General features: G+C 42.4%; 1 protein-coding gene across 1 annotated transcript in view; it reads left to right on the top strand.

The window, feature by feature from the left end:
• The first annotated feature begins 5013 nt into the window (after positions 1 to 5013).
• LOC117871016 (complement C4-like) overlaps positions 5014 to 24835 on the top strand; it is an 89349-nt gene continuing 69527 nt past the window's right edge. Inside the window, exons 1-12 of the mRNA XM_034758570.1 lie at positions 5014 to 5180; positions 5857 to 6049; positions 7659 to 7842; positions 8592 to 8662; positions 10827 to 10912; positions 12553 to 12635; positions 13590 to 13677; positions 17009 to 17114; positions 17375 to 17498; positions 19852 to 19967; positions 21729 to 21896; positions 24103 to 24300. Of these exons, the coding sequence (XP_034614461.1) occupies positions 5116 to 5180; positions 5857 to 6049; positions 7659 to 7842; positions 8592 to 8662; positions 10827 to 10912; positions 12553 to 12635; positions 13590 to 13677; positions 17009 to 17114; positions 17375 to 17498; positions 19852 to 19967; positions 21729 to 21896; positions 24103 to 24300 (1482 nt within the window). The 5' untranslated portion in view covers positions 5014 to 5115. The remainder of the gene's footprint in view (positions 5181 to 5856; positions 6050 to 7658; positions 7843 to 8591; positions 8663 to 10826; positions 10913 to 12552; positions 12636 to 13589; positions 13678 to 17008; positions 17115 to 17374; positions 17499 to 19851; positions 19968 to 21728; positions 21897 to 24102; positions 24301 to 24835) is intronic.

Raw genomic sequence — 24835 nt, 5'->3', positions numbered from 1 at the left:
AGCTCCCCCCCCAAAAGGAGCTCTTCCAGATAATCCAAAGGGAGCCTCTGGAAAAGCCAACAGGACGTATGTCACAGCTGCAAGTTGTGCATCTATCATGCTGTGCCCAGAGTTCTATAAATGGATGGAAGTGTAGGAGGGTTGTGCCAGCTCCCAGCTTTAGCAAGATGATCCTTTCCCGCTTGCCTTGGACTGAGGCACCTACTGCTCTTGTGGCACCATCAGTGTGTGTATCAGGAAGACTTTTCATTTTAAATGATTTAACTTAATGGATTGTAGTTTAATGAGAGTGTGGAGTTGTTGACCACTGTAGAGCAAATTTCATGGGTAGCGTGGGATGGAGGAGCTGGGTGAGTTTGGAATGGGCCATTACGGGGGGTACTGGGGGTTGGAAATTCTCAGTCCCTCCCAACAGAGCAAATTTTTGCAGAAATGGACATGGGACAGTAGTGGTAGTTCTGATTGTAAGTATCACGGCCTCACTTTGAATATAAATACAACCTACAAATTCTTAGACAACTGCCTTTTAATACCTGTTCCAGGCATATGATGTTAATAATTAAGGATCAGACTTAAATGTTATATGCCAAAGGGCAGTTTATCACTAGAAAATCTGGGCCGTTCTCATGGGCTCATTTCTTGTTTTCAGTTGTCAGTGAATCAGATGGGCAATTTTCCCTTTTCTTCTGTCAATAAAACTATGTTTATGAGTCAGCGTTCCGGGAAAGGGCTTCTGAAATTAGACCTGATGGTGGTTTTAGCTAATGCTTCTGTATTGCCTTTAATAAAGAGCTGGTAACAACACAAACAGCTAGGTGTTAATTACTTCTGTGTGTCCAACCCTGTATGGTACTGATTGCACCCAACTCCCATGGATTTCAATAGGAGATGAGGGTGCTCAGCCTCTCAGGAGACGTGCTCTCCGCTTTGTAGGATGGGGTCCTGGAATTACAGTGACTAGTTCAATGCCATGGCCAAGGGTGTCTCCGTCCCTTCCTGAGGCTGAGTCACAGGCAGAAACTTGTGTTACTGCTCCTAGTTAATGGACTTAGGGTTAGCGTCACAAAGGTACTTAGGTGTGATGCTGCTGAGTGTCACAACACTTAACTTTTAGGTGCCTGGAAAGTCACAGGAATTCACAAAGCCTGCATTACACAGCTGGGCTCCCTATACAATGAATGGGGAGAGAGAGGCACCTTCCAATACCATTCACAAAAGCCAGCATGCTTGGTGCTGTGGGCTAAGCCCCGATGCTCTCAGGGAGATAGGAGCCTAAATCCAGGCTCTAGGGAGACTCCGAGCTCTGCTAGCAATCCAAAGCCAGGAGCCCGCTTTGGAGTTAGTCGCCTAAGGCATTTTATTTTATTTATTTATTTGCATGGAGGGGGGTGGTTGTCCACAGTGCGACAGCTTGAAGAGTCATTTGGGTGAGAAAGGAAGCATGAGACTGACACTGTAGCCTAGGGTCAGGGCACTCACCTGGGCGGTGGGAGACAGAGCTGGGCTGATGACTCCTTGTTTATTTACAGTGGAACAGCTTCCTCAGGAGAGACAAAGGGAGCCCTACATCAGGATGTTCTATAGCTCAGTGGGTAGAATGCACTCCAGTCAGGTGGATGAGCCCTGTTCAAATCCCTTCCACCTGCCCCACCCTCAGGCAGTGGTGGGGATTTGAACTGGTGGTTTCCTACATCCCATTTGGGTAACTAACCATTGGGCTAAAAGTCTTCCTCCCTCTCCTCGACTATTTTCAAGCTGGTAGGTGGCCTCCGCGCAGGCCTACCAGATCAGGCCCTGCACACAACTTAGCTGGCTGAACAACCATCCTCCCTGGCTCATGAATCGCTCTGTGGCTTAGGCAGGAGACTGGCGTCTGAACACCTAGTGGGAGGTAGTGGTGCGCAGGCCCGCAGGCAGAGACATAGGTGTCTAGGGAACTTCTACTGCAAAAGCTTAGGGCGCCAAGTGCTTTCAGGTGCTACAGCTGTCATATGGAGTTTTGTGAAGTGCAGTGGAGCCTAAAACTGAGACATAAGTGTGTAAGTCTGGGGTTTAAGTGCCTAAGTACCACAGGCACCGACTCCATGGGTGCTCTGGGGCTGGAGCATCCACAGAAAAAAAATAGTAGGTGCTCAGCACCCACTGGCCACAGCTGTTCAGTGGCACCACTGCCGATCAGCTGTTTGGTGGTGCCCCCGATGAGCTAATCAGGAGCATGACCAAACAGCTCTTTGGCCATGCCCCCAAACACCTGTTTGGTGGCTTGGGGAAGGGTTTGGGGGAGAGTGGCGGGCAAGCAAGGGCCTCAGGGAGGGGGTGGAGCGGGGAGGGGCAGGAAGAGGCAGAGTGAGGGCGTGGCCTAGGGGAGGGGGCAGAGTGGGTGCGAGAAGAGGTGGGGTGATGGCGGGGCCTAGTGGGAAGGGGTGGAGTGGGGGCAGAGCACCCCTGGGGAAAACTAGAAGTCGACGCCTATGCTAAGTACTTTTGTGTCTCTAGCTCTTAGTCCTTCAGCTCAAGTGGTAAATATCTGCTTTGTAACTAACTAGAGGGCACTGATTCAATCCCTGCCAATGATCCACACAGAAGAGGGTGGAGGCTGTTGCAAAAAATTTTATAGAAAACCTTTAGAAACTATTCTTGGACCATCTTAAAGATGGATCACTAACATGAGGACTTTTGAATGAGGACTTTTGCGTCTAAATAGTTGAAACAAATAAATGAATCAAAGCTTTATTTTTATTGTTACTTAGTGGGAGGCAGGTGACCCAGAGTCTATGCTCGGCTCTACCGCTGACCTGCTGGGTGATCTTAGACAAGTCACTTCACCTGAGGGATAGCTCCGTGATTTGAGCATTGGCCTGCTAAACCCAAGGTTGTGAGCTCAATCCTTGAGGGGGCCATTTAGGGATCGGGGCAAAAATCTGTCTGGGGCTTGGTCCTGCTTTGAGCAGTGGGTTGGACTAGATGACTCCCTTTGAACCCTGATATTCTATGATCTCCCTGCTTCAGTTTCCTCATCTGTAAAACAGGGACAATGGCCCAGGGACCTTGGTTTGTCAAGTGCTTTGAGATCTAAGATGAAAAGCACGATATGAGAGCTCAGTATTTTACTATCACTCTCTCCTAAAGAGCTGAAGCAGAGGGCTAGCATTAGCATTGCTACACTCACCTTTCATCTCTAGAAGCCTGGGTTCATATGTGCCTTAGACCCGACAATGAAAATGGGCTTCTTGTCTGTTTTGGGATAGAAACAACTGACCAAAGCTAGGAATACGTGGCTTGATTTGATTTTGCTTTAATTTTGAAATTAATTTGTTTTCATAAGAATGTGTAAGGGGCCATTTCTCTCAATGCATCTTTTCATGATGCTGTCTCTGAACACACAGAATACATTAGCCCCTTGTAATAAAATCAAGAAGCTGAGAAGGCCATTAGTTAAACGGGCTGTGTTTCTGGTCTCCTACAGATACAAACAAGCAATAAAAACCTAACTCTCTGTAGATAAATCTTAACACTGAACATACATTGAAAAAGGCCTTGTAATGAAAATGAAGAAAGAAAAGAAGCAGGATGTTTTGTAATGTGTCACCTAATTAAAATCAGAGAAGTGACCGTTATCACATAAAGAAACTGGCCACTCCACCTCCAAACAGCATGTAGAAAGTGAAGGGAAGGGGTGGCGCTGGAATCAGAGAACTGTGTTTATTGAGCTCTTTAGACACGTTTTAATTTTGAACCATTCTTCAAGGTTATTCACATACCTTATTGCAGTTCAACCTTTCCAGACTATTGTACCCCTTTCAGGAGTCTAATTGTCTTCTGTACCCCAAGTTTTACCTCACTTAAAAACTACCTGCTTACACATCAGACATATAAATACAAAAGTGCCACTGCACACTATTACTGAAAGATTGTTTACTTTCTTCTTTTTACCATATAATTATAAAATAAATCAATTGGAATGTAAATATTGTATTTACATTTCAGTGTATAGTATATAGAGCAGTATAAACAAGTCATTGTCTGTATGAAATTTTAGTTTGTACTGACTTGGCTAGTGTTTTTATGTAGCCTGTTGTAAAAGTAGGCAAATATCTAGATGAGTTGATGTACCCCCTGGAAGACCTGGTTGATGTACCCCTGGTTGAAAACCACTGCCTTAGTGGCATGTCTGCTAATCTCACTAACGGTCACTGTCCTGTCAAGGAAATTGAACTGTGCCCTGATAACAATTGACCAGATTTTGGAGAAAAGAGACTGAAACAAGATGAGAGAAAAGAGGATGTGGGCCTCCAGGACATCCGTAAAGTATGACCAGATCCAACTGACTGGATGTCTTTAATTCATGCCTGCAGTAAGCATTTGTCCACAACACAAACCCAGCACATAATCTGGTATGGTTCAATGCAACTCTCAGGCTTTGCTCAGGATAAGTCCAGAGTGTGATAGTTTGAGTATTGCAGGCCAGGATGGAGTTGCATTGGAGGAGTTCCATTGTGAACTTTGCTGAGTGCCTGCCCATGCTATACTTGGCTGTAGTCAGTATTTCTCATGTTTTCATAATCACTAAATTCAATCAGTGTTTAAACACACAGAAAAGAAGCTTTCTTACTAGAACAAAGTTACACTCAGATAGAAAAAAGCACCGTTTGTTTTATTCCCCACTCAGAATGAAGAATTGGCTTATTGCAATTGTTTTTGTCATGCCGTCTTTTTCATGAAACTGGTTTTAAGGATAGCATTTTCAGAACTTACACTATTAAAGTAGGCATCATACTATAAGAACTTCACTCCACATGATTTTAAATGACTAACATTTGAAAATATTGCAGCTGCAAAGAATCTGGGCAACGGAGGCTGAATAATAACATGCCAAGTCTTGATTAGCTCTAGAATGCACATCCCTGGGCTATGTTTTTACATCTCTGGAACCTTCAGTCACTATTGATTGCATAATATTGAGGGTTATTAATGAGTAACCCAGGATAGAGACTGATAACTGATGTAATCTGTGGTCAGCCCCGTTCTAACCACCGCCATCTCAAAGGGAGGTTGTTAATGTTCTTCGGATAGATCTTTTTCGCAGCAAGGACATTTATATTGCAAGGGTTTTTGATGGAAAGGCTGGTATTTGTGCTGAGCATTTGTGCATTCTTGCGCAATGCAGAACAAGCGCCATCGTAAGTATATTGCTTATTAGTTTTCTGCTTAATGACAAATGCAATGGGACAGAAAGCATAGCTGGCTGACACTCAACTCCCTATCTCCTTCTCATGAAACCCAGATTCTATAGTCTTGTATTGCTAGTATTTTAGGGAGACAGGCATCTGGATGAAGATGAACTATCTATAACTCAACATATATAAGATGGAGGTGATACCTGTTGACATTTGGAAGCATTTGGAGGAATGGATAGTATAGGGGAGGTATTGGTACCATCAGTTGAAGATACATGTTTTCAAGTATAAAATACACACATTTATATAATGTTATTAATGCACTGCCTGGTATTACTTCCAGATATGTAGGCATGAGCCTGTCTAATCTTGCTCTCTATTAAACTGGGCATTGGTAGTCATTATTCGGTCTACAAGGTCCACCCTTTCCCCCTTTGTATGTGAGATGAATTTGGGGTAGGACTGGTTATGGTGATTCAGGGTGGCTAAGAATTGTGGGGAAGGAGTTGATTGATTTCTATTGTATTTATGTTGTTGCTGGGTCGGTTTGATCTGGGGGAATTAAAAAGTCTGTTTATTTAGTGTCTTTTGAAAAGTTTGCACTTGATGGGTGCTCTTTTAGTGTCTGTTTAAAAAAATCCACATAAGTCAGTAAATAGTCTATTCTATCTGGTTTTAGATTTCTTATTACTGCACCAAATGTGGTACATGTGGGAGAATATGAGACAATAACTGTTCAAGTACACAGAGCACAGAGCTCTGTCAAAGTTACAGTATATTTCAAGGATGAGATAAATAATGAGCTACTATCAGACATGACTGTCTTTACTCTCAATCAAGAGAACAACTATCAGGAAATGAAAAAAATTATGGTGAGTCAACAATCATACTAGTAACCAAAAGCTGTCATTTAAAAATCTCTCTGCAGCCATATCATCATGAGCTGGGACTTTGTGATATCACTGACTAGACGGGGTCAAAGCTTGGATAGGAAAACTCAAGCTCTCTTTGGAGTAGTATTTCCGGTTCAGATGGTGGCACTCTATTTTGAGTCTATACTACTAAAGAAGTGCTCCAGCATGGTTTCAGTGGACTCTTTGTGATAGGGTGACCAGACAGCAAGTGTGAAAAATCAGGACAGGGGGTGGGGGAGTAATAGGAGCCTATATAAGAAAAAGATCCCAAAATCGGGACTGTCCCTATAAAATCGGGACATCTGGTCACCCTACTTTGTGATGATAGGTGCTATCTTCTATGCAGTAGGTAGACCCAAGTTCCTGATCACTTTTGATTAATAAAGATCCAGTGACTTTTTCATGAGAATGTGGAATGGAATATTGGCCCTGGTGCCCTGGCAAAGTCACTTCACAGTTCCATTTAGAGAAAGTGGTCGTCTTCACTTTTATTATTGAGGACTTGTCTAGACTTAAAACACTACGCATCACAGCTGCACCACTGCAGTTGCACTGCTGTAGTGCTTCAATGTAGACACTACCTATGCCAATGGGCGAGATTCTTCCATCAGCATAGGTAATCCACCTCCCCAAGAGACGGTAGCTAAATTGACAGAAGAATTCTTCCATTGACCTAGCACTGTCTACATGGGGACTTAGGTTGTTTTAACTCCACCACTCAGGGGTGTGGATCTTGCACACCCCTGAGCAACATGGTTATACTGACCTAATTTTCTAGTGTAGACCAGGCCTAAGATTGTGGTAGCACCCAGAGTGTGATGGGCACTTTCCATACCTAGGGGTAGAATGTATGGTCTTCTAATCTAAAAATGTACGCTATTGCTGTGAGCTGTCAAGGAGCTGCTGCATTGCACCCCAAAGCCTGCTTACTGTTAATGGCAGTTGAAATGAGTCCTTAAAGTTCAGGAGAGTTGAGATCTGGGGTTTTGTTTTGGCTTATTGTGGAGACAGAGACATGCTGCAAAATTCCGACTTGATTTGAATATCCCTAAAGTTCAGATCTGCAGCTTTGGTTTGAGCTCCTTTCTAGACAGGACATTTGGTAGCTATTATTAATATGCATCAGACAACACTCTAATCACATACCCAAACTTTGAATAAATAAGGGAATATGGGGTAATATTATAGCTAGCAAATGGCATGGTAACAAGAATGTAATATGTATTTAGGGTAAAAAGTAATTAGGTTTTAATTATATTTCATTTGAAAGAAGGTGTTTTACTTTTCCATAGTTCCATGGCAGAAAATTAGGGAGTGAATTGCATTTCTAATGGCAAAGAAATAATAGTCCCAAAATAGAAATAAACTTGAGTACCATCTGTATAAAAATGATATGAGCCATACAAATGGTATCAACTCTTCAGCTATTTCATGGATACTTCAATTGGATAAACTTCTTAGGCCAGATTCTCAGCTGCTCTAAATTGGCATAACTCCTTGGAATTCAGTAGAGCTACATTGAATAACACCATGTGAGGATCTAACACTGTTCTTCCATTATATTCAGGTCAAGCCTGATTTGATGCCTGAAGATATGTTCAAGAAAAGACGAAAACCGTATATTCTGCTAGTCGCTGAAAGCAAGGAGCTTTTTAAGGAACATGCTCAGCACACTCGCATCCTCCTGTCTTCCAAGAAGGGCTACATTTTTATTCAGACAGATAAACCTATATACACACCTAATACAAAAGGTTAAAAAAAATAGTACCACTTTTCAGAAGTTAAAAATGCTGTATATCATGTGGTTGCTCTTAGGGAAAAAATTAATGGCAAATTCTTCACTTTATGGCAAAAACCTCACTACTCCCCTCACCCCCTATGTGTGTCCAGCAGCTGCAGTAGACTCTAGGCACTTGTACTGCAGTAGACTCTGGCCTGCGGCATTGTGACATAGCTCTGTGTAATGGCACAAAAGGGGAAAGAATTTTTTTGTTCCTTCTCCTAGCCCTTAGACATTCATCCAGGGCCCAAGTGGAATCTGGAACTTCCTCCTCAAGCACACAGCAATGACTCTCATCAGAAAAATATTAAAATGCAGGGGGAACACCCTCACAGAGCTTTGTGATGCACAATATGTCCCCTTTTAGTGATTGTGAAGTTACAAAATATGAGATTGGATTAAGTGATAACACAGGGAGCTCAACATTATACACATTTGAGTTGCAATGGTTAAGTGCCTGTAATGATACTATCGTGGAACCAAACTTATTTTATCTTTATAAGAGATAGGTTTAAAACAGCAAACACATTTGTTCATATTTATCTTGCTTCATACAGTATAACCTGGAAAAGACAGTGGTAGTTTTTTTTATTACGTTTCTGATTATTTGATTTGCCTTCCTGAATTGATTGACTCCGTTAACAACATGAAATTAGAACTAGAATGTGTATTTTAGAAAGGTAAAATGAAACCCTCAGCTTTACCGTTTTTGTTATATAGTCAAATACAGGATCTTCACCTTGGACAATGCAATGAAACCTGCAAATGAGAAGATTCAAGTCATTGTACTAGTGAGTATTTAAACTGTGGTAGGTAGTTCTCCAGGAAGTTCAAGAGTGAGACTGGTTCCAATGATGGCTTTTGAGAGTGCAGCTGCACTTTAATTCACAATTGTGAGAATCTGGTTAAAAAATTTTCTAGTGCAGAGGTGGCTTCCGAGACCTCCATCAAGAGTTCCAATTAATGGATGTGTTTTTGTGGCATGGGCATTTGTCCATTAAAAACTGAATAGAGACCATCAATTTATTTCATATGGCCATTGGACAGCTATCCGATGGTGACAACTTTCAGTCATTATTAGGGCTGTCAATTAATCGCCGCTAACTCACGCGATTACCTCAAAAAAATTTAATCACAATTAAAAAAATTAATCATGATTAATTGCAGTTTTAATCACACTGTTAAACAATAGAATACCAATTGAAATGTATTAAATATTTTGGATGTTTTTCTACATTTTCATATATATTGTATTCTGTGTTGTAATTGAAATCAAAGTGTATATTATTTTTTATTATCAATATTTGCACTGTAAAAATGATAAACAAAAGAAATAGTACTTTTCAATTCACCTCATACAAGTACAGTAGTGAAATCTCGTTGTGAAAGTGCAATTTACATATCTAGATTTTTTTGTTACATAACTGCACACAAAAACAAAAGAATGTAAAACTTCAGAGCCTACAAGTCCACTCAGTCCTACTTCTTGTTCAGCCAATAGCGAAGACAAACAAGTTTGTTTACATTTATGGGAGATAATGCTGCCCTCTTCTTATTTACAATGTCACCAGAAAGTGAGAACAGGCATTTGCATGGCACTTTTGTAGCCAACATTGCAAAGAATTTACATTCCAGATATGCTAAACCTTCATGCTTCGGCCACCATTCTGGAGGACATACTTTCATGCTGATGACGCTTGTTAAATAAATAATGTGTTAATTAAATTTGTGACTGAACTCCTTGGGGAGAATTGTATGTCCCCCGCTCTGTTTTACCCGTATTCTGCCATATATTTTCTGTTATAGCAGTCTTGGATGATGACCCAGCATATGTTGTTCATTTTAAGAACACTTTCACTTCAGATTTGACAAAACACAAAGAAGGTGCCAATGTGAGATTTCTGAAGAAGTTACAGCACTCAACCCAAGGTTTAAGAATCTGAAGTGCCTTCCAAAATCTGAGAGGAATGAGGTGTAGAGCATTCTTTCAGAAGTCTTAAAAGAGCAACACTCTGATGCAGTCACTACAGAACCCGAAGCACCAAAAAAGAAAATCAACCTTCTTCTGGTGGCATTTGACTCAGATAATGAAAATGAACATGCATCAGTCTGCACTGCTTTGGATTATTATCGAGCAGAACCCATCATCAGCATGGATGCATGTCCCCTGTAATGGTGGTTGAAGCATATGAATATTTAACGCATCTGGCATATAAATATCTTATGACGCCAGCTACAACAGTGCCATGAGAACACCTGTTCTCACTTTCAAGTGACATTGTAAAAAAGAAGCAGGCAGCATTATCTCCTGCAAGTGTAAACTAACTTGTTTGTCTGAGTGATTGGCTGAACAAGAAGGAGGACTGAGTGGACTTGCAGGCTCTAAAATTTTACATCGTGATTAATTTTTTGAATCGCTTGACAGCCCTAGTATTACCAAATTGTTTCAGACTTGAACTTGTAAGTAGATGAGAAAGGCTTTGTTAGTTTCCCATCCAGGTCTCATGAGGGGGATTGTTTAAAAGTATATCCTTAAATATAAGGTAAAGAACAATAATTATATTAAGACATTCAGCATATGGCTAATTGAGTAGCCTAGGACTAGTTCTGTGCACTATCATGTTGGAATCTTGGGTCCAATTTCTTCCTTTCTTCCTAGGCCAGAAAGGGCAGGGAGGACTATCAGGGCAATTTACTGTGTCACTTAGCAGTAAGTCTTCCAGTCAGAGGAGAAGTCGTGTTTACGGGCTGTGAAGAGAATCTAATATAGTCCTTCTCGGTCTAAAGTGGAGTATGGAGGTGGGGCAGAAAAGTGGAATCCTAAAGAAAGGAAAAATTAGAGCAATCTTGCTCTTTCCCCTCCCCAGGATCTAGATGCAAACTTCAGCTAATGACACAACCGTTTCATTCTGAGGGTATGAGCTGTGTCTTTGTTTTTGTTTTTTTCCTTGATAGAATTCAAAAGGAATGGTGGTTAAAAAATCAGCGTTGCAGACAAAGCCAATGACCAGTGGACATTTTGTGATACCTGACATTGCAGAGTAAGTTACTGTGGCATAATCTTCAATGTGTCAACATATCAAAATTACTACTATTATTATTTGGGAGCATCAGAAATGTCTTCAGACTAAAAGTGGCTAGAGAGATACACAGGCTCAGTTTGGAAACAATTTTCCCTTCCTCACCAAGTGTTGTTTAGTTTTGCCATCCTTTGTTAGAGCAGGGAGAGGAATGTAGGATGGTGTGTTACAAATTGCCCTTTCCCCAGTGCAATTCAGACAAGTCTGAGAGAGATCAGGTGGATTTTAACTATTTTATTGAGAACTACAATAGGATCTAAATATATGCTTCTAGGCTACAATTACAGGAAGTAAGGAAAATCTCATTCTCTGCTGTGTGGTCTGGCGGGGCGTACCAGCTACGGTCCGATGAACCTGTTTCTCTGTCTAGAGTCTGTCACGCCTACATCACACAGTACATGGAGAAGCTCTTAACACACCCATATATATCCTAGGCTATTCATGTGCTCTGTCACATGCACATACACAGCATGTCTATACATGCCAAGCCATGGCTCCCCCTAATGCTGGAAAACATGAAACACATACTAAAAAGATAAACCTTAAAAACAAGAAGGGTAAAGGTTCCTCACCCTGGGACACAGAGTGGGGCGCTACAGTCCCGTAACAGATGAAGGGGATGTTTCTGCTTTGATTACATTCAAGCACAGCTATGGTATCCTTTTAGAAAACGCCATTTGGCAGGAAATGATGGCCCAGTCATGTGTGGCCCTGAGATCCTTGTGGAAGACACCTTGATCCTTACAAGAGCCAGCTCAACCATTTAGTGCTTATATGGTGCTGCTATATGTATTCCAAATTATGAAGGCCCCAATTCAGCAAACTGCTTAATTGTAATCATGTGCTTAAATCCATCCCTCTTCAGTATAGCACTTATGTTTAAGCATTTGTTTATTACAAGCTTGAATCCCATTGACTTCAATGAGACTTAAGCATGTGCTTAAAGTTAAACGTGCTTAAATGCTATGCTGAATTATTTAGAGCTCATAGCATCAGGGCCGGCTCCAGGGTTTTGGCCGCCCCAAGCAGCCAAAAAAAAAAGGGGGGGAAAAAAAGCCGCGATCGCGATCTGAGGCGGCAATTCGGCGGAAGGTCCTTCGCTCCGAGAGGGAGTGAGGGACCGTCCGCCGAATAGCTGGACGTGCCGCCCCCCTCCGGAGTGGCCACCCCAAGCACCTGCTTGCCAGGCTGGTGCCTAGAGCCGGCCCTACATAGCATGAAGATTGCCTTTTGTGAATATACTGTGACTGTCTTCTTCATATAGGTTTTTAGGGAGTAATCTGTGTTCCATGTAGTTTGCAACATAGTAATTTATTGGCTTGTTCCTCATGCTCTACAAAGTGTCTATTTCAATCCAGACTGCAGCGCTTCAGAGAGACATTTATGGGCTTCCCAGCAGTAAAGGGAAAGTAAAATGAAGGAAATTCATTGTTAGAGGGTGAAAACAAAGGAAGGAAGCAAAGATTGATGTTTGGTTTCAACTGCTGGGTTTTTTGTTTTTTTCCTTATTCTATTTAGCAAGACATTAAATATGTTTAAATTGCTTTGAAAATCTGTTGAGTAAGAGAAACTTTCCCCTTTCTATTTAATCTGAACACTAGTCCTGGAAACTGGAAAATCCTGGCCTGGTTTGATGGGTATGAGATGTCCAATAGTTCAGCTGAATTTGAAGTTAAAAAATATGGTAAGCTAATGTTTAACTGGGAGCATGAGTACATGAAGTTCTGACTATATCTCAGTGAAGTTTCTGGTTGTGCTTAGATATTAGATCTTCTAGATAACTGAGGGCCAAATCGGCTTGATAGGCAGTGACCCAATTAGGAGGTGGTGTTAACCATTCTTCAAGCAGCGCTTAGTGGAGGAGGTGTAATCCCTTGCTGAGTTCCCTGGTGCATATGGTAGCGCGCAGTCTCCAACATCCATTAAGATGATGATGGTTACTCACCCCAGTGTGTCTGAATTGCTGTGTGAGCCAGTGCAGTGTGTGTGGGAGGGGGAGGGGCCAGTGATGGGAGGTATCAGGGCAATCGCTCTACCCCCTCTAGAATGCTTTGGGCTCAAAGAGATGCACAGAGGAACAGTCTCGACACTGGGCTGAGACAATCCATATGCAAGGTGCTTGAATTGGGAAGAATTTGTACCCTCTCATCCCTATGCAACCATGTAGGGGCCAATCATGACCTGACCCTTAGTGAACTGGAGGATTTTATAATGAATGTACTTTGGTGAGGAACAGCCAACTCTAAGAGTATCACTCAGCCAATGGGCCTGATTCTGATCTCACATATATTTTCATATGTGAAATATCATTGACTTCAGTGGATATAAATCAGTATTTGTGAGATCAGGCTCCTAAAAAAAAAAAAAAAAAAAAAAAAATCCAGAGTCTATCTGTCTCTATGCCATTGTAATATAGCTCCAACTATTGATTAGCAAGAGGGCTATCAAAGACTGCTCTGCTTTTGACTACAGCTTAAATGGAGACTTCAACTGTCTCTGCACACCTTTCAGTGCAGGAACAAAGAGCTGCCAATTTTTCTGAAGCCTCATGCATTATGAACTCTCAGGAGTTGAAGGCACATTTGAACTGTGAACTCTTTTAGACATGACCTTTTATTTTTTGTGTTCTTTTGTGCAGAACTTCCATCTTTTGAAATCAAACTTATCCCATTAGAGCCATATTACCATATTTGGAACAAGACCTTTACATTTGATATTTACGCAACGTAAGTATATTTTAATGGTGTCTTTTTTATGAGGCTTAGGGATAAGAAAAAGTGAGCTCTGTCACTTCCTCCACAAATTGTAATTAATAATTAAATTAATCCATAAAACAGGAGAGGCAGTTCAATTGTTGGCAAATGCATCTTTTGGGGCCCCGAATTTGAAGACTGGATGCTTTCAAGCCATATGAAAAGTCAAAATGCACTACTTGGAGTGTCTTCACAAAATTAATATTATATGTTGCTTAATTTGACAATTTAAATAACCAAACATTTTTTTAAAATGTTTGTTTTCTAGATTAGATGCTTAGATACTAGGTTGATGAGGGCCACATAGGTACCTAAATAGACAGATATTATATTTTTTTACATTGGTATGGATCATACACCATATACATATAATTCTTGTTTCTGAGTACATGCTGCAGGTCATCTAACATCTAATCCTGTATAATAGAAATCAGTTGGAGACTTTCCACTAACTTTAGTGGGAGCAGGCTCTGGTTTTTCTCAAGCATTTCTCCTTCAGTCTCTCATATTCTGGTCCTTTCTCTCTGTCTCTTCTTTCTTGAAACATTGCTGTGAAATGCTGCTTCTGTGCTAATGGGATGCAGTCTGATAAAGAAAGAAACAGGGCTTTGTGCCTTTCTTTATGAGCTATAGAAGAGATGAAGATGAGAGAGAATTTCTTTCTGGATTGCTAGATCAACAAGTCCCTAAGACAACCAGAGATCATTATTTTTAATTAAATGGAAAATCAGCAAGTATAAGAGTTAGCAACATTCTAAGCCCAGTAACTTACGATTTAGATAGAGGTGGACCTCAGCTGTTAGTTCAGACCCAAATCTGAACTTTTCCCAAAGCTCAGTGGTGTTTAGATCTCGTAGCTCAGTGTTTCTCAAACTTGTTCCGCCGCTTGTGTAGGGAAAGCCTCTGGAGGGCCGGGCTGGTTTGTTTACCTGCCTCGTCCGCAGGTCCGGCTGATCGTGGCTCCCACTGGCCGCAGTTCACTGCTCCAGGCCAATGGGGGCTGCTGGAAGTGGCGCAGGCCAAGGGACGTACTGGACGCTGCTTCCCGCAGCCCCCATTGGCCTGGAGTAGTGAGCCGCGGCCAGTGGGAGCCACAATCGGCCGGACCTGCGGACGAGGCAGGTAAACAAACCGGCCCGGCCTGCCAGGGGCTTTCCCTACACAAGCAGCGGCCCCAGTTTGAGAAACACTGCACTTCTTAGACATTATGTTCTTATGCACAGGTTTCAAGCAGAGACTGGGAGAACCAAGAGCAGTTCAGATCTAGGTTCTATTTTTCCAAAATCCTGAAAATTCAGTGATTTCAGATAAATGGTTCTGTTTTTAGGCCATCTGTAGTCTGAATTGGAAATGCTAATTCTACATTAGCAGTTACTGTAGGGTTGATCCTTTATGCAGAGAGTCTCAGAAATTTGGTGTTTCTTTACTTGCTATATCAATCTTAGGCACTTATGTGCCCCATCACTGTAGTGTGCCCTGTGAGGTAGGGCAGTGTAGCAGGGTCGGCACCCGCCTCTCGCGAGTGTCCCCTCTGGTTGGGTGTGTGTGCGGTCTTTAAACCAGTCCAGCCCTGGTATGGGGCTGTATCCCCGGGGCTTCCTCCCTGGAGACACTATCTTTCTGCGGCCCTCCAAAGGCTCAGTCCCTACTCAGTGTCCACAGCCAGACGGGAGCTCCTTCATTGCTTCCCCAGTCTCTGCTAGCAAACTGTCTTTGGCTCAGACCTAGCAGCCAGCCAGCAGCCTCTCGCTCCCTCCAGTCCCTGCCATCCATTGTGCTGCAGTTCCCTCGGCCAGGCAGGAATGCAGTCGTTTCTTCTCCAGCTTCCAGCAGCAACTAACTGCTACTCTGTTCTGCAGCTCCTTTTATATGGCCCTCCTGGGGCAGGATTGGCTGCTTCCACCCTGCAGTCACTCTAGCCTGCTTGGAGGACCTCTCCATTGTGCCTTTCCTGGGATGGGTGTGGCAAAACCCTGCCTTTGGGCCTAGTCCACCCCATCACAGGCAGTAGCACAGTTCCAGGGTAACTGCATCTGTAATCCCTGTCTGTGATCCCTCAGGGGAATCCACTTAAGGTTTCTGGCTCCTACCATCACCTCTTTTGCATGGAGATCTGAATGTGTCTCCCTTCTGACCAGGGTTTTAAGGCTGCATAGCCTCCTGCCTTACATTGTGATATCCCCAGCAAGTCAGTCTGCCTCAAGGCCAGCGCTTGTGCTTTGCTTTCTCTCTGAAGTCTGTGACCAGTTTATTGCCAGCAGTTACAGGTTACCACACAGCTCCTTCTAGGCAAGCATATTTATTCTTAAGGTAAAAGCATTAGAGAGAAAACATATTAAAATTATAAAAGCTCCAATGTACATGCTCAAAACTTACCAGAAGTCACCCATCAGTCTTCTGGGGCCAAGTAGGCCAAAGTCTTTCCAACCCTTTTGCAAGATGAGATCTTTGCACGGGTTCAGAAAGAAGGCCCTGTGTGAGTTCAAGCTAATCCTTTTGTACTAAAAACCCTTTCTTTGTTTCCTAGTCTCTGGAAAACCCAGTTTGAACCAGTATATACAAGACTTTCCAGGGTAGTACATCTCTATGGTTGTTTAGTCTCAATGACTCGCCTTAATCACTCCCCACTGTTTTTTGATTCCTGTGAGATCTGTGGTAACCCTCCTCCATGGAGTAGAACACAATGATACAGAAACCGTACAGAGACTGAATAGAGTGACCCCACAGATATTGAATGGGGTTGCAATATTGTTCGCAGGGAGTGCTATGGCCCCCTTTGTGCAGATGAGGAACTGAGGCACAGAGGCCAGATCTACACTACAAAGTTATGCTGACAGAGTTATGTTAGCCAGGACTGTGAAAAAAAACGCACCTCTGACTGAGATAGCTATGCTGACAACCTCCAATCCCCATGGAGATGTACCTATACCAACAAAAGGAGTCCTTTTGCCAGTATATGCTGTGTCTCCACCTGGGGGCTCTGCTGGTATCTCTATACTGGTGCAGCTGTATCATTAAAGCCTTTGTAGTGTAGACTAGCTCAGGGACTAAGTGACGCATCCCAGGTCTGCACTTTGTATACCTATACCTTTGTATACAAAGCTGTCAAAGATTATCATATGTATAGCACTAGTTACTAGAGCTGTATTTCAGTTGTAAATAATCAGTTACAAAGGCACAATACTAACTCATTGCTAGGCAAAGGGACTCTTTCATTTCATGTTCATTAGCAATTGCACATTAGACTGTCTACTGTGTGTATATTACTATAATTATTGTTGCTTCATTCTTTTTCCTATAAAAGGCACTCTTATGGAAAAGGGATAGATGGTGTTGCATATGTGCGATTTGGCATAATAGAGGAAACTGATAAAAAAATCTTTCTCCCAGGCCTGGAACAACAGCCTTCAGTAAGTACCACATGTTAGAAGTGATTATTGTATATGATTAAATATTGAATCATATTTAAATATTAGTTCCGTGGAGCTATGCCATTTTATACCAGTTGAGTTCAATATTTGTTGAGATTCCTGGAAATAAAATATCAAATGGCCTTAAAACACTGGCCCTTGTAATATTACAGTCAATTTACTGGAAGTGCAACATAACCTTTAAATCTAATACCATTCAAAGCACCAAAGGCAATAATATTTTTCCACCTTTATTTTAGATACAAAATGGAAAAGGAACAGTCACGTTAAGTACCAAATCTTTGGAAGAGAAAATAACAAAGAACATTACTGTTTTGGAAGGGCATTTTTTATATGTCTCTGTTACAGTTATTGAAACTGCAAGTAAGTAAACTAAGCATTTGCTGATGTAATCTACAACATTTTCATTGATCTTTTCCCAGTACAGTTCTCATTTGGTGAAATCTTGGTCCATGGATCTTCTTTTCACTGCAAATTAACACAAGTCCTTATTTGACTGTTGTCCACACACATTATGTCTATGCCGCAGGCTTTATCATGTGTTCTTATCCTTGTTTTACGCTCACCCCTCACACCACCGTCCACACACAGTATCCTAAAGCATGTGGTTATATGTGCCTTGAATCCATGTTGGCTTGCACAGCTGGGGGATGGGTTAAAGCCCACATTTTGCTGTAAGGCATGCTTCAAACTGTCCACTTTGCAGTGAGGATACAGCTGTAGCCAAACTTGTGTTCAGATAATCCTCCAATGCCAAACCACATTCCCGGGTCCTGTATGTTCCAGCTCTTCTTCCTAGTCACTTCTTACTTGCCTCCCATGCATCAGAAGCTACTTGTCAGTCAATGTTTAACTCTTCATTCCACTCAGCCTGCTCCATTTCCTGCTCAGCCCAATTCTGCAAAACAGCTCTATGTTATGCTCAACACCCAGCATGCTGCTAGCTGACCAAAGGAGCATGCCACAGTTCTGGTTAACCAGTGGTGTGAGCACAGAAGGGAGCATGATTTTGGGAGCAACATCAGAAATATCCACTTGTCTGAGAATATCTTAAAGAGGCTAGTGAAGATGGGACTGCTGTTCAATGCAGGTAGTGCATTAAACATCTAAGGACCTTCTACCGCAAGGCAAAGATTAGCAGATCACCATCTACCCGCCCCTGTTAGGAAGGAGTTTGACTGGGGGCTCACCACAGTCCCAAGCACAGAGCCCATAGCCCTACATGATAAGTTTCTGAGCAGGGCTTTTGAGACCAGCGGTAATGGCACCTGAGTAGATACAGCAGAACATGGGGCGGAGTCACAGGAACAGACCGTGGTGCTTGGATCAGGCCCCGCAGCTAGATGTGTGAAGGGGTATCCCAAGGCTATATTCCAAGGATCTGAGCATACTGCAGCGCTAAGAGCCATGGGATATGCCCCAGCAGTCTTACTGCCACACACAACTGAGTACAGCATCAATGTGGACGCAACAATTTGAGTGTTATTTCACAGAGTGGCTGCTCTCACTCATGCTAGGCTGACATGAGAGAATTAACTGGAGTGTAGATCTTTTGAGTTAACTCTGTAGAGAAGACATACCCATGGAAGCCAATGGCAAAACTCCCATTGACTTCACTAGGGCCAGGATTTCATCCATTATGTTTTATTGTCCACTTAGCACAATTGAAAAAGAGCTGGATAATATATTTGCTCATACTTGCTATAATTTAGTCTGAATCTTAACATTGTGGACACCATTGTGCATATAATGGCATGCACAGCTGATGAACTTTACTCAGCAGGGGCTGACCCTGGGAGCACACAAGTAACAAATAGGTATTATAGAAGGGTTTCTTCCCCTCTCTCCTCGCTAGCCACACTGAATTTTTGCTAGGAATGTATCGGCTTTTTTGCAGCAAGAAGAAGACCCAGTCAAAACCAGTGAATGATAATGCTGGATGGGCAGGAACTGATTGTGAACTTATCGTAAAGGTTTGAACCTGCAAAATAAAATATCGAACAATCCATAAAAGTATTAGAAGTATTTGCCAGAAAAGAAAATTCTCCTCCCAGAATGTTAGAGACCTAAGGCCTGATTCTTCTTCCACCATTACTCACGCTGAGTAAGGCCTGCTTTTTTGAGTACTCCCAATAGAACTAATTGTAGAGAAAAGAACTACTCAAAGGGAGTGAGAGTGCTGGAAAAAAGCCCAAAGTAAAAAACAAAGCTCTCAAAGGGCCAGAGTCTACCCTCCTGACACTGAGTAACAGTAACCTTTAACAGTAAAGAAATATCACCTGCCTGCTATCAATTCACAGAAATGGTAAAAACGCTAAGTGTTTTCTTTCCCTCAAACCACTCTCTGCACCACGTTCCCTCAGCAAGGACAGCAAGAGGGATGTGAGCAGGCGGTGTAGGCTGTTCAGAAGGGAAAACTGGGTTGTATATGTGTAGGGGAGGGTGGAAAGCAGGAAGGCTGAGGAGTACACACTGGCAATGCAATCCAGCTTCATTGGCTATGTGGATTAGCTGCTTGGCACAACCCAAGAGCAGCCTGAGTATATTAGGGAATCCAAGGCCAAGAAAAGTGATATTCCATTATAAACTAAGCCGTGAGTCTTTGGAAATGAAGGCTTAGCTTCATTCACTTCTATTGTACTTTAGTTTTCTTCTTTTAATATTTGTGTGGGAGTAAAAAATATCTTGGACCATAAAAGGTGTTTGCTATTAATAGGTGGTGAAATCCAGGAGGAAGAACTCAGTAATGTGAAGTTTGTCAAATCTCCTTATACTATCGACCTGTCCAACACCAAACAATATTTTGTGCCTGGGGCACCTTTCTCTGTTGTGGTAAGTAACATTTAGTTTGCAGTATCTGCTTTCTTCCATTAAAAGGGACTCATCTAGCAGCTGTTCTGCCCATAGAATTCCCAGCTGCTTCCATGGGATTTCTTTGTGAGGAGTGCCTGGCAGGTATAGGCCAAAAACGTTGCTGGCTATCTCTGTTCATTTTCTGGTTTTATCTTTCTGAGTACATAGAGCCATACCAGGGGGTGGAGAGTAGAAAATATAGAACTTATTTTTAAGAAAGGAACTAGGAATGCAATGGTGCACCTCAAGCCTTCAAAAGCTATCAGACAGTGCCTCCTTCCCCCTCCCCCCCCCAATTATGAAATTGGCTTACAAATCCAGAGATTTTTAAAATAAAAGTTGGTTTCTTTTCATTTGTCTTCTGGCTTTTGAGCTGTCAGGGTTAATGTTTTCACATTTTTCAGCACAGCTATCAAGGCTAGAAACTTAATGTGTGTGTCTGTCCGCCTGTTATGGAAGCTGAAATTCTCATATAATCACTTGTCTCCAAGGCCTAAGTGATTACATATGCTACTCCTGGGAGAATTGTGCACCAAAAACTTAAAATTCTGTAAAATTCTGAATATTTTATTTGTCAAAATAACACAATATAATCATGTCAGTTACAAATATTTTGATAATTTATTTAAAAATACCTATCAACAAGTATGTTTGTAACAATACAGACAACAAAAAAGATTCATTAAATGTTTTTCTGACAAACAGACTCCTTACTAGGCATATGAGTAATAATTTATTTAATCTACAATACAGAAACGTATTTCCCACACCCCTCAGAAGCAGTGCAAAGGTTGGGGGAGTCAGGGGTAATGGAGGAGCTGAGGGAGAAGTAATTGCTGGGAATGAGCCTGGGAGTGAACCTGAAAGGTTCCTGGGTGTGGGTGGGAGAAGTATGGAACAGGGTTTTTTTGGGGGGGAAGGGATTGTTAGGGAGTTGAGGAGCCTCCCCCATGCAGACCCTGGCTGACCCCTAGCCTTTCCCAGTCAGTCAGACACATCTGCCCCCATCCCCATGTGTCCCTGCACGCCCACTCAGCCACCCCTGCCCCCTGTTCCCATGTGTCCCTGCCCCCCATCTCCATGTAGGCCTGCTCCCACATTCAGCTGTCCCCCCCAATATATCTCTGCATCCCCCTGTCCCCATGGGTCCCTGCACCCCCACTCCCATTCAACTACTACGACAGGCTGTTCCCACCACTAGCCCTTCTGAACCCCAGTCTATGTGATCCCCCAGCAGCCCCATATGACACTCTCTGTCCGTCCCTTGCCTCCTCACCTGGCCCCATAGGCAGGGTGCTGTGAGGAACACACACTCTGCTCTCTCCCCATCGGCTGTTGAGTGCTACAGCCAGTGAGCTGGCTGCCTGTGTTCTGGTGCCAGAGAGAGCAGCCCCTGGTGAGTGAAAGGCATAACTACAGTGCCTCTCCAGCAGTATGTATTTTCTGTGGAGAAAAACAAATCTTCAGGGCACATGAATTCTGCACTTGTGCACTGGCACAGAATTCCCCCAGGAGTAACATGTGCTTAGGAGAGCTCTGGCACAACAGGGGATCTGGGTGTAGTTGTATGATACTAGTTGGTAACAAGACGAAGTCACCTCCTGTTTCTCCCTCCCAATGGTCAAATTTCCAAATAATAATTTTTAAAGGTTCATATTTCCTATTGGTTTAAAATATCTTTCCTTGTTTTAAGATTTTATTTTCACCCTGTCATTTGCCTGTGGAAATTTTCCCGAATAGGCATCTATAACTTCTGCTGATGGCTCTCCTGCTGCTGACGTGTCTGTTACTGCAACTCTTACCCGAGATAGAAAAGACCCAAAGAAAAAGACTGCACTTTCTAGTAAAGAAGGTCTAGTATCCTTTGTATTCAACATTCCTCGTGCTGCAGAGAAGCTACAAATCATGGTAAAAAAAATTGTTAGACAAATTTTTACAGAAAATGAATGCCCAGAATATTTTTGATGGAAGCTGCAAGGCAACTGCAGCATGATTCCTTACATCATATGAACATCTTTAGGAAGATTCCATTGAAGATGTTACATAAAGTAGGAGCCTGATGCTGCAAATCGTTATGCACTTGAATAGTTTCACTGATATGATTGAAACTACTTCTGTGTTTCAGGATTGTTTGCATGGGCAAGGGTTGACTGACTCAGGCCCTAAAGTTGTATTGTAAAATAGTTTGTATGATTAGCTAGACTGTAATCTTCTCAGGGCAGGGATCAGTTCTTTATTTTCCCTGTACAGCATCTGTGGTGCTCTGTACAAATGTTAAATACTAGTAATAGTGTTTGTTCTTGGTTTGTGATAGGCAAATTTTGTCAAAATATAGCTTCCACTTTCACACAATTGGCAGAAATGGTGGGCAAACTCCTGAGGTCACTATGCATTTTGTTCTTGGGCAAACTCCTGACCACAAAGGGTACATCTGTACTTTGGGCTGGAGGTGTAATTTTTATCTTGCGTAAATGTACACGTGCTAGCTTTGATCAAGTTAATATGCTAAAAATAGCAGTGTAACCACAGTGGCATGAGTGGCAGGAGAGCTTAGTCACTTGAGCAACTACCTAGGGCCTCAGATGGGATTGTACTCCAATGGATAGCCTATCCTGCTGTCTGTGCTATTGCAGCTACACTTTTTGTAGCATGCTAGGTCAATAAAAGCTAGTGTGTGCGCATCTGGAAATTGCACCTCTAGCTGCAGTGTAGACGGATCCGGAGTCAACCTCGAACATCAGTGGGGCTGCACTCAGGTGCAGGGGTCTTCCTGCAGAGTCATTGGTAGGATAGGGCCCTAATAATAGACATGACTCAATGCATAGCAAACGGGGAAGAGGCGAGGTGAGAAATGACAAAGGACAGATCAGTAAGATCACACAGCTATTTAGCATAGTCATCTGTGCATTTGAATGGTTGTTAATTTTATTTTCAAAATACTTATTGTTAATCATTATTAAGTCACTTATTGTGGGTGTCATTGAGCAAGCTACTCTAGGAAAATATCAAAGACAAATATAGCAACAGCAAAATAAGCAACGAGCGAGAATCGGGTTATAGAATTGTTGTTCTTGTTTTGAAATCACCAAGCTCTGCAAAAAGAATGAGGAGTACTTGTGGCACCTTAGAGACTAACAAATTTATTTAGGCATAAGCTTTCGTGGGCTAAAACCCACTTCATCGGATGCATGCAGTGGAAAATACAGTAGGAAGATATACAGAATATACTCGTTCATTAGCCCATTCGTTTATAAGCCGACCCCCCAAGATGGTTAGGTAAAAATAGCAAAAACTGTATGAGCCTTTCAGAAGCCCACCCTATATTTCAGGGGTTGGCAAACTTTGGCTCCTGGCCCATTAGGGTAAGCCTCTAGCGGGCCTGGACATTTTGTTTACCTGGAGCGTTCACAGGCACCTTCACAGCTCCCAGTGTCCCCGGTATGCTGTCCCAGCCAATGGGAGCTGCGGGAAGTGCCGCGCCCCATTGGCTGGGAATGGTGAACCGCGGCCACAGGGAGCTGAGGGGTTCCATGCCTGCAGATGCTCCAGGTAAACAAAACGACAATGTATTAGATGTTCAATTCAATGATTCCATAGAGTTTAAAATCATCAAATTTTGGTGTAGACCTGTTTATAAGCTGACCCCCGCTTTTTGATGCATCGCTTTTTTACCAAAAATATTCAGTTTATGAACGAGTATATGTGGTATATACACAGAGAACATGGAAAAATGGGTGTTGCCATACCAACTCTAATGAGACTAATCAATTAAGGTGGGCTATTATCAGCAGGAGAAAAAAAAACTTTTGTAGTGATAATCAGGATGACCCATTTCAAACAGTTGACAAGAAGGTGTGAGTAACAGTAGGGGGGAAAATTAGCATGGGGAAATAGTTTTTACTTTGTGTAATGACCCATCCACTCCCAGTCTTTATTCAAGCCTAATTTAATGGTGTCCAGTTTGCAAACAAGCTCCTAGACTTACTGCATTATGGTGACTCAACTCACCCTCCAGTGTTTTCCAGGTGACTTGGTGATACATGAATTAACAGTGGCACCTGATATTGTCTCTTAATTGGCATGCTGTTTGCTCTGTCCTTTTCTTTCTTCACAGGTGAGGGCTGAAGAGGGGAAGCCTGGCATGGAATCAGCTGGAACCAAAACCACTGCTGAGAGATACCAGTCTGCTAACCAGAACTACCTTAGTATCAGCATTCCACATGCTGTCATAGCACCTGGAGACACTTTACAAGTTACCTTGAAGGATGTCCACCGGTCCAGCAGCAGTAACATCGACTATTTCTATTACATGGTTAGAAATAGGACTGTGACAACAATACTTTGTATTAGAACAGATCATTTTGCAGTTTATAAATCTACACAACTGACTTTTTTCAGGTTGGGAGAAAAGCATGTTAATGTAAGATGCAGCTTCGGAGGAGATCTGGTGCAAAGAGATCCATACACGTGGTATTTTTAGATCTTTTGTGACATCCATATACTTTAATTGAAGTGAAAGGCACCAGATTGAGAGCTTTGGAAACTGAAGTCCTAGGGAGAAAAATTCCGTGATCTCCTGATTTTCCTAAGTTTGGGCCAAATTTATGCCCACTTCTACCAGATCTGAATTTGGTCCTTAAAACTGCAATAAGCCCAGATTTTGCTTTTTTAAAATTTAGTCTTTATAGTCCTGATTCTTATTTACACTCAGGCCTCTTTACATCACTCTTTCAGTGTCGAGGGGCCTTAAAGTCAGCAGAAAAGTATATGTGCAGAAATGAGAATCAGGCCCTGTGAGTTTAAAGTGCAGTCATATTGCTGGCGTCATTTAATGTCTTGCAGTGTCT

Source organism: Trachemys scripta, chromosome 1, assembly GCF_013100865.1.
Source record: "Trachemys scripta elegans isolate TJP31775 chromosome 1, CAS_Tse_1.0, whole genome shotgun sequence".
Classification (NCBI taxonomy): Eukaryota; Metazoa; Chordata; order Testudines; family Emydidae; genus Trachemys; species Trachemys scripta.
The sequence above is the reverse complement of the archived record's forward strand: the minus strand, read 5'-3'. Positions and strand labels throughout refer to the sequence as shown.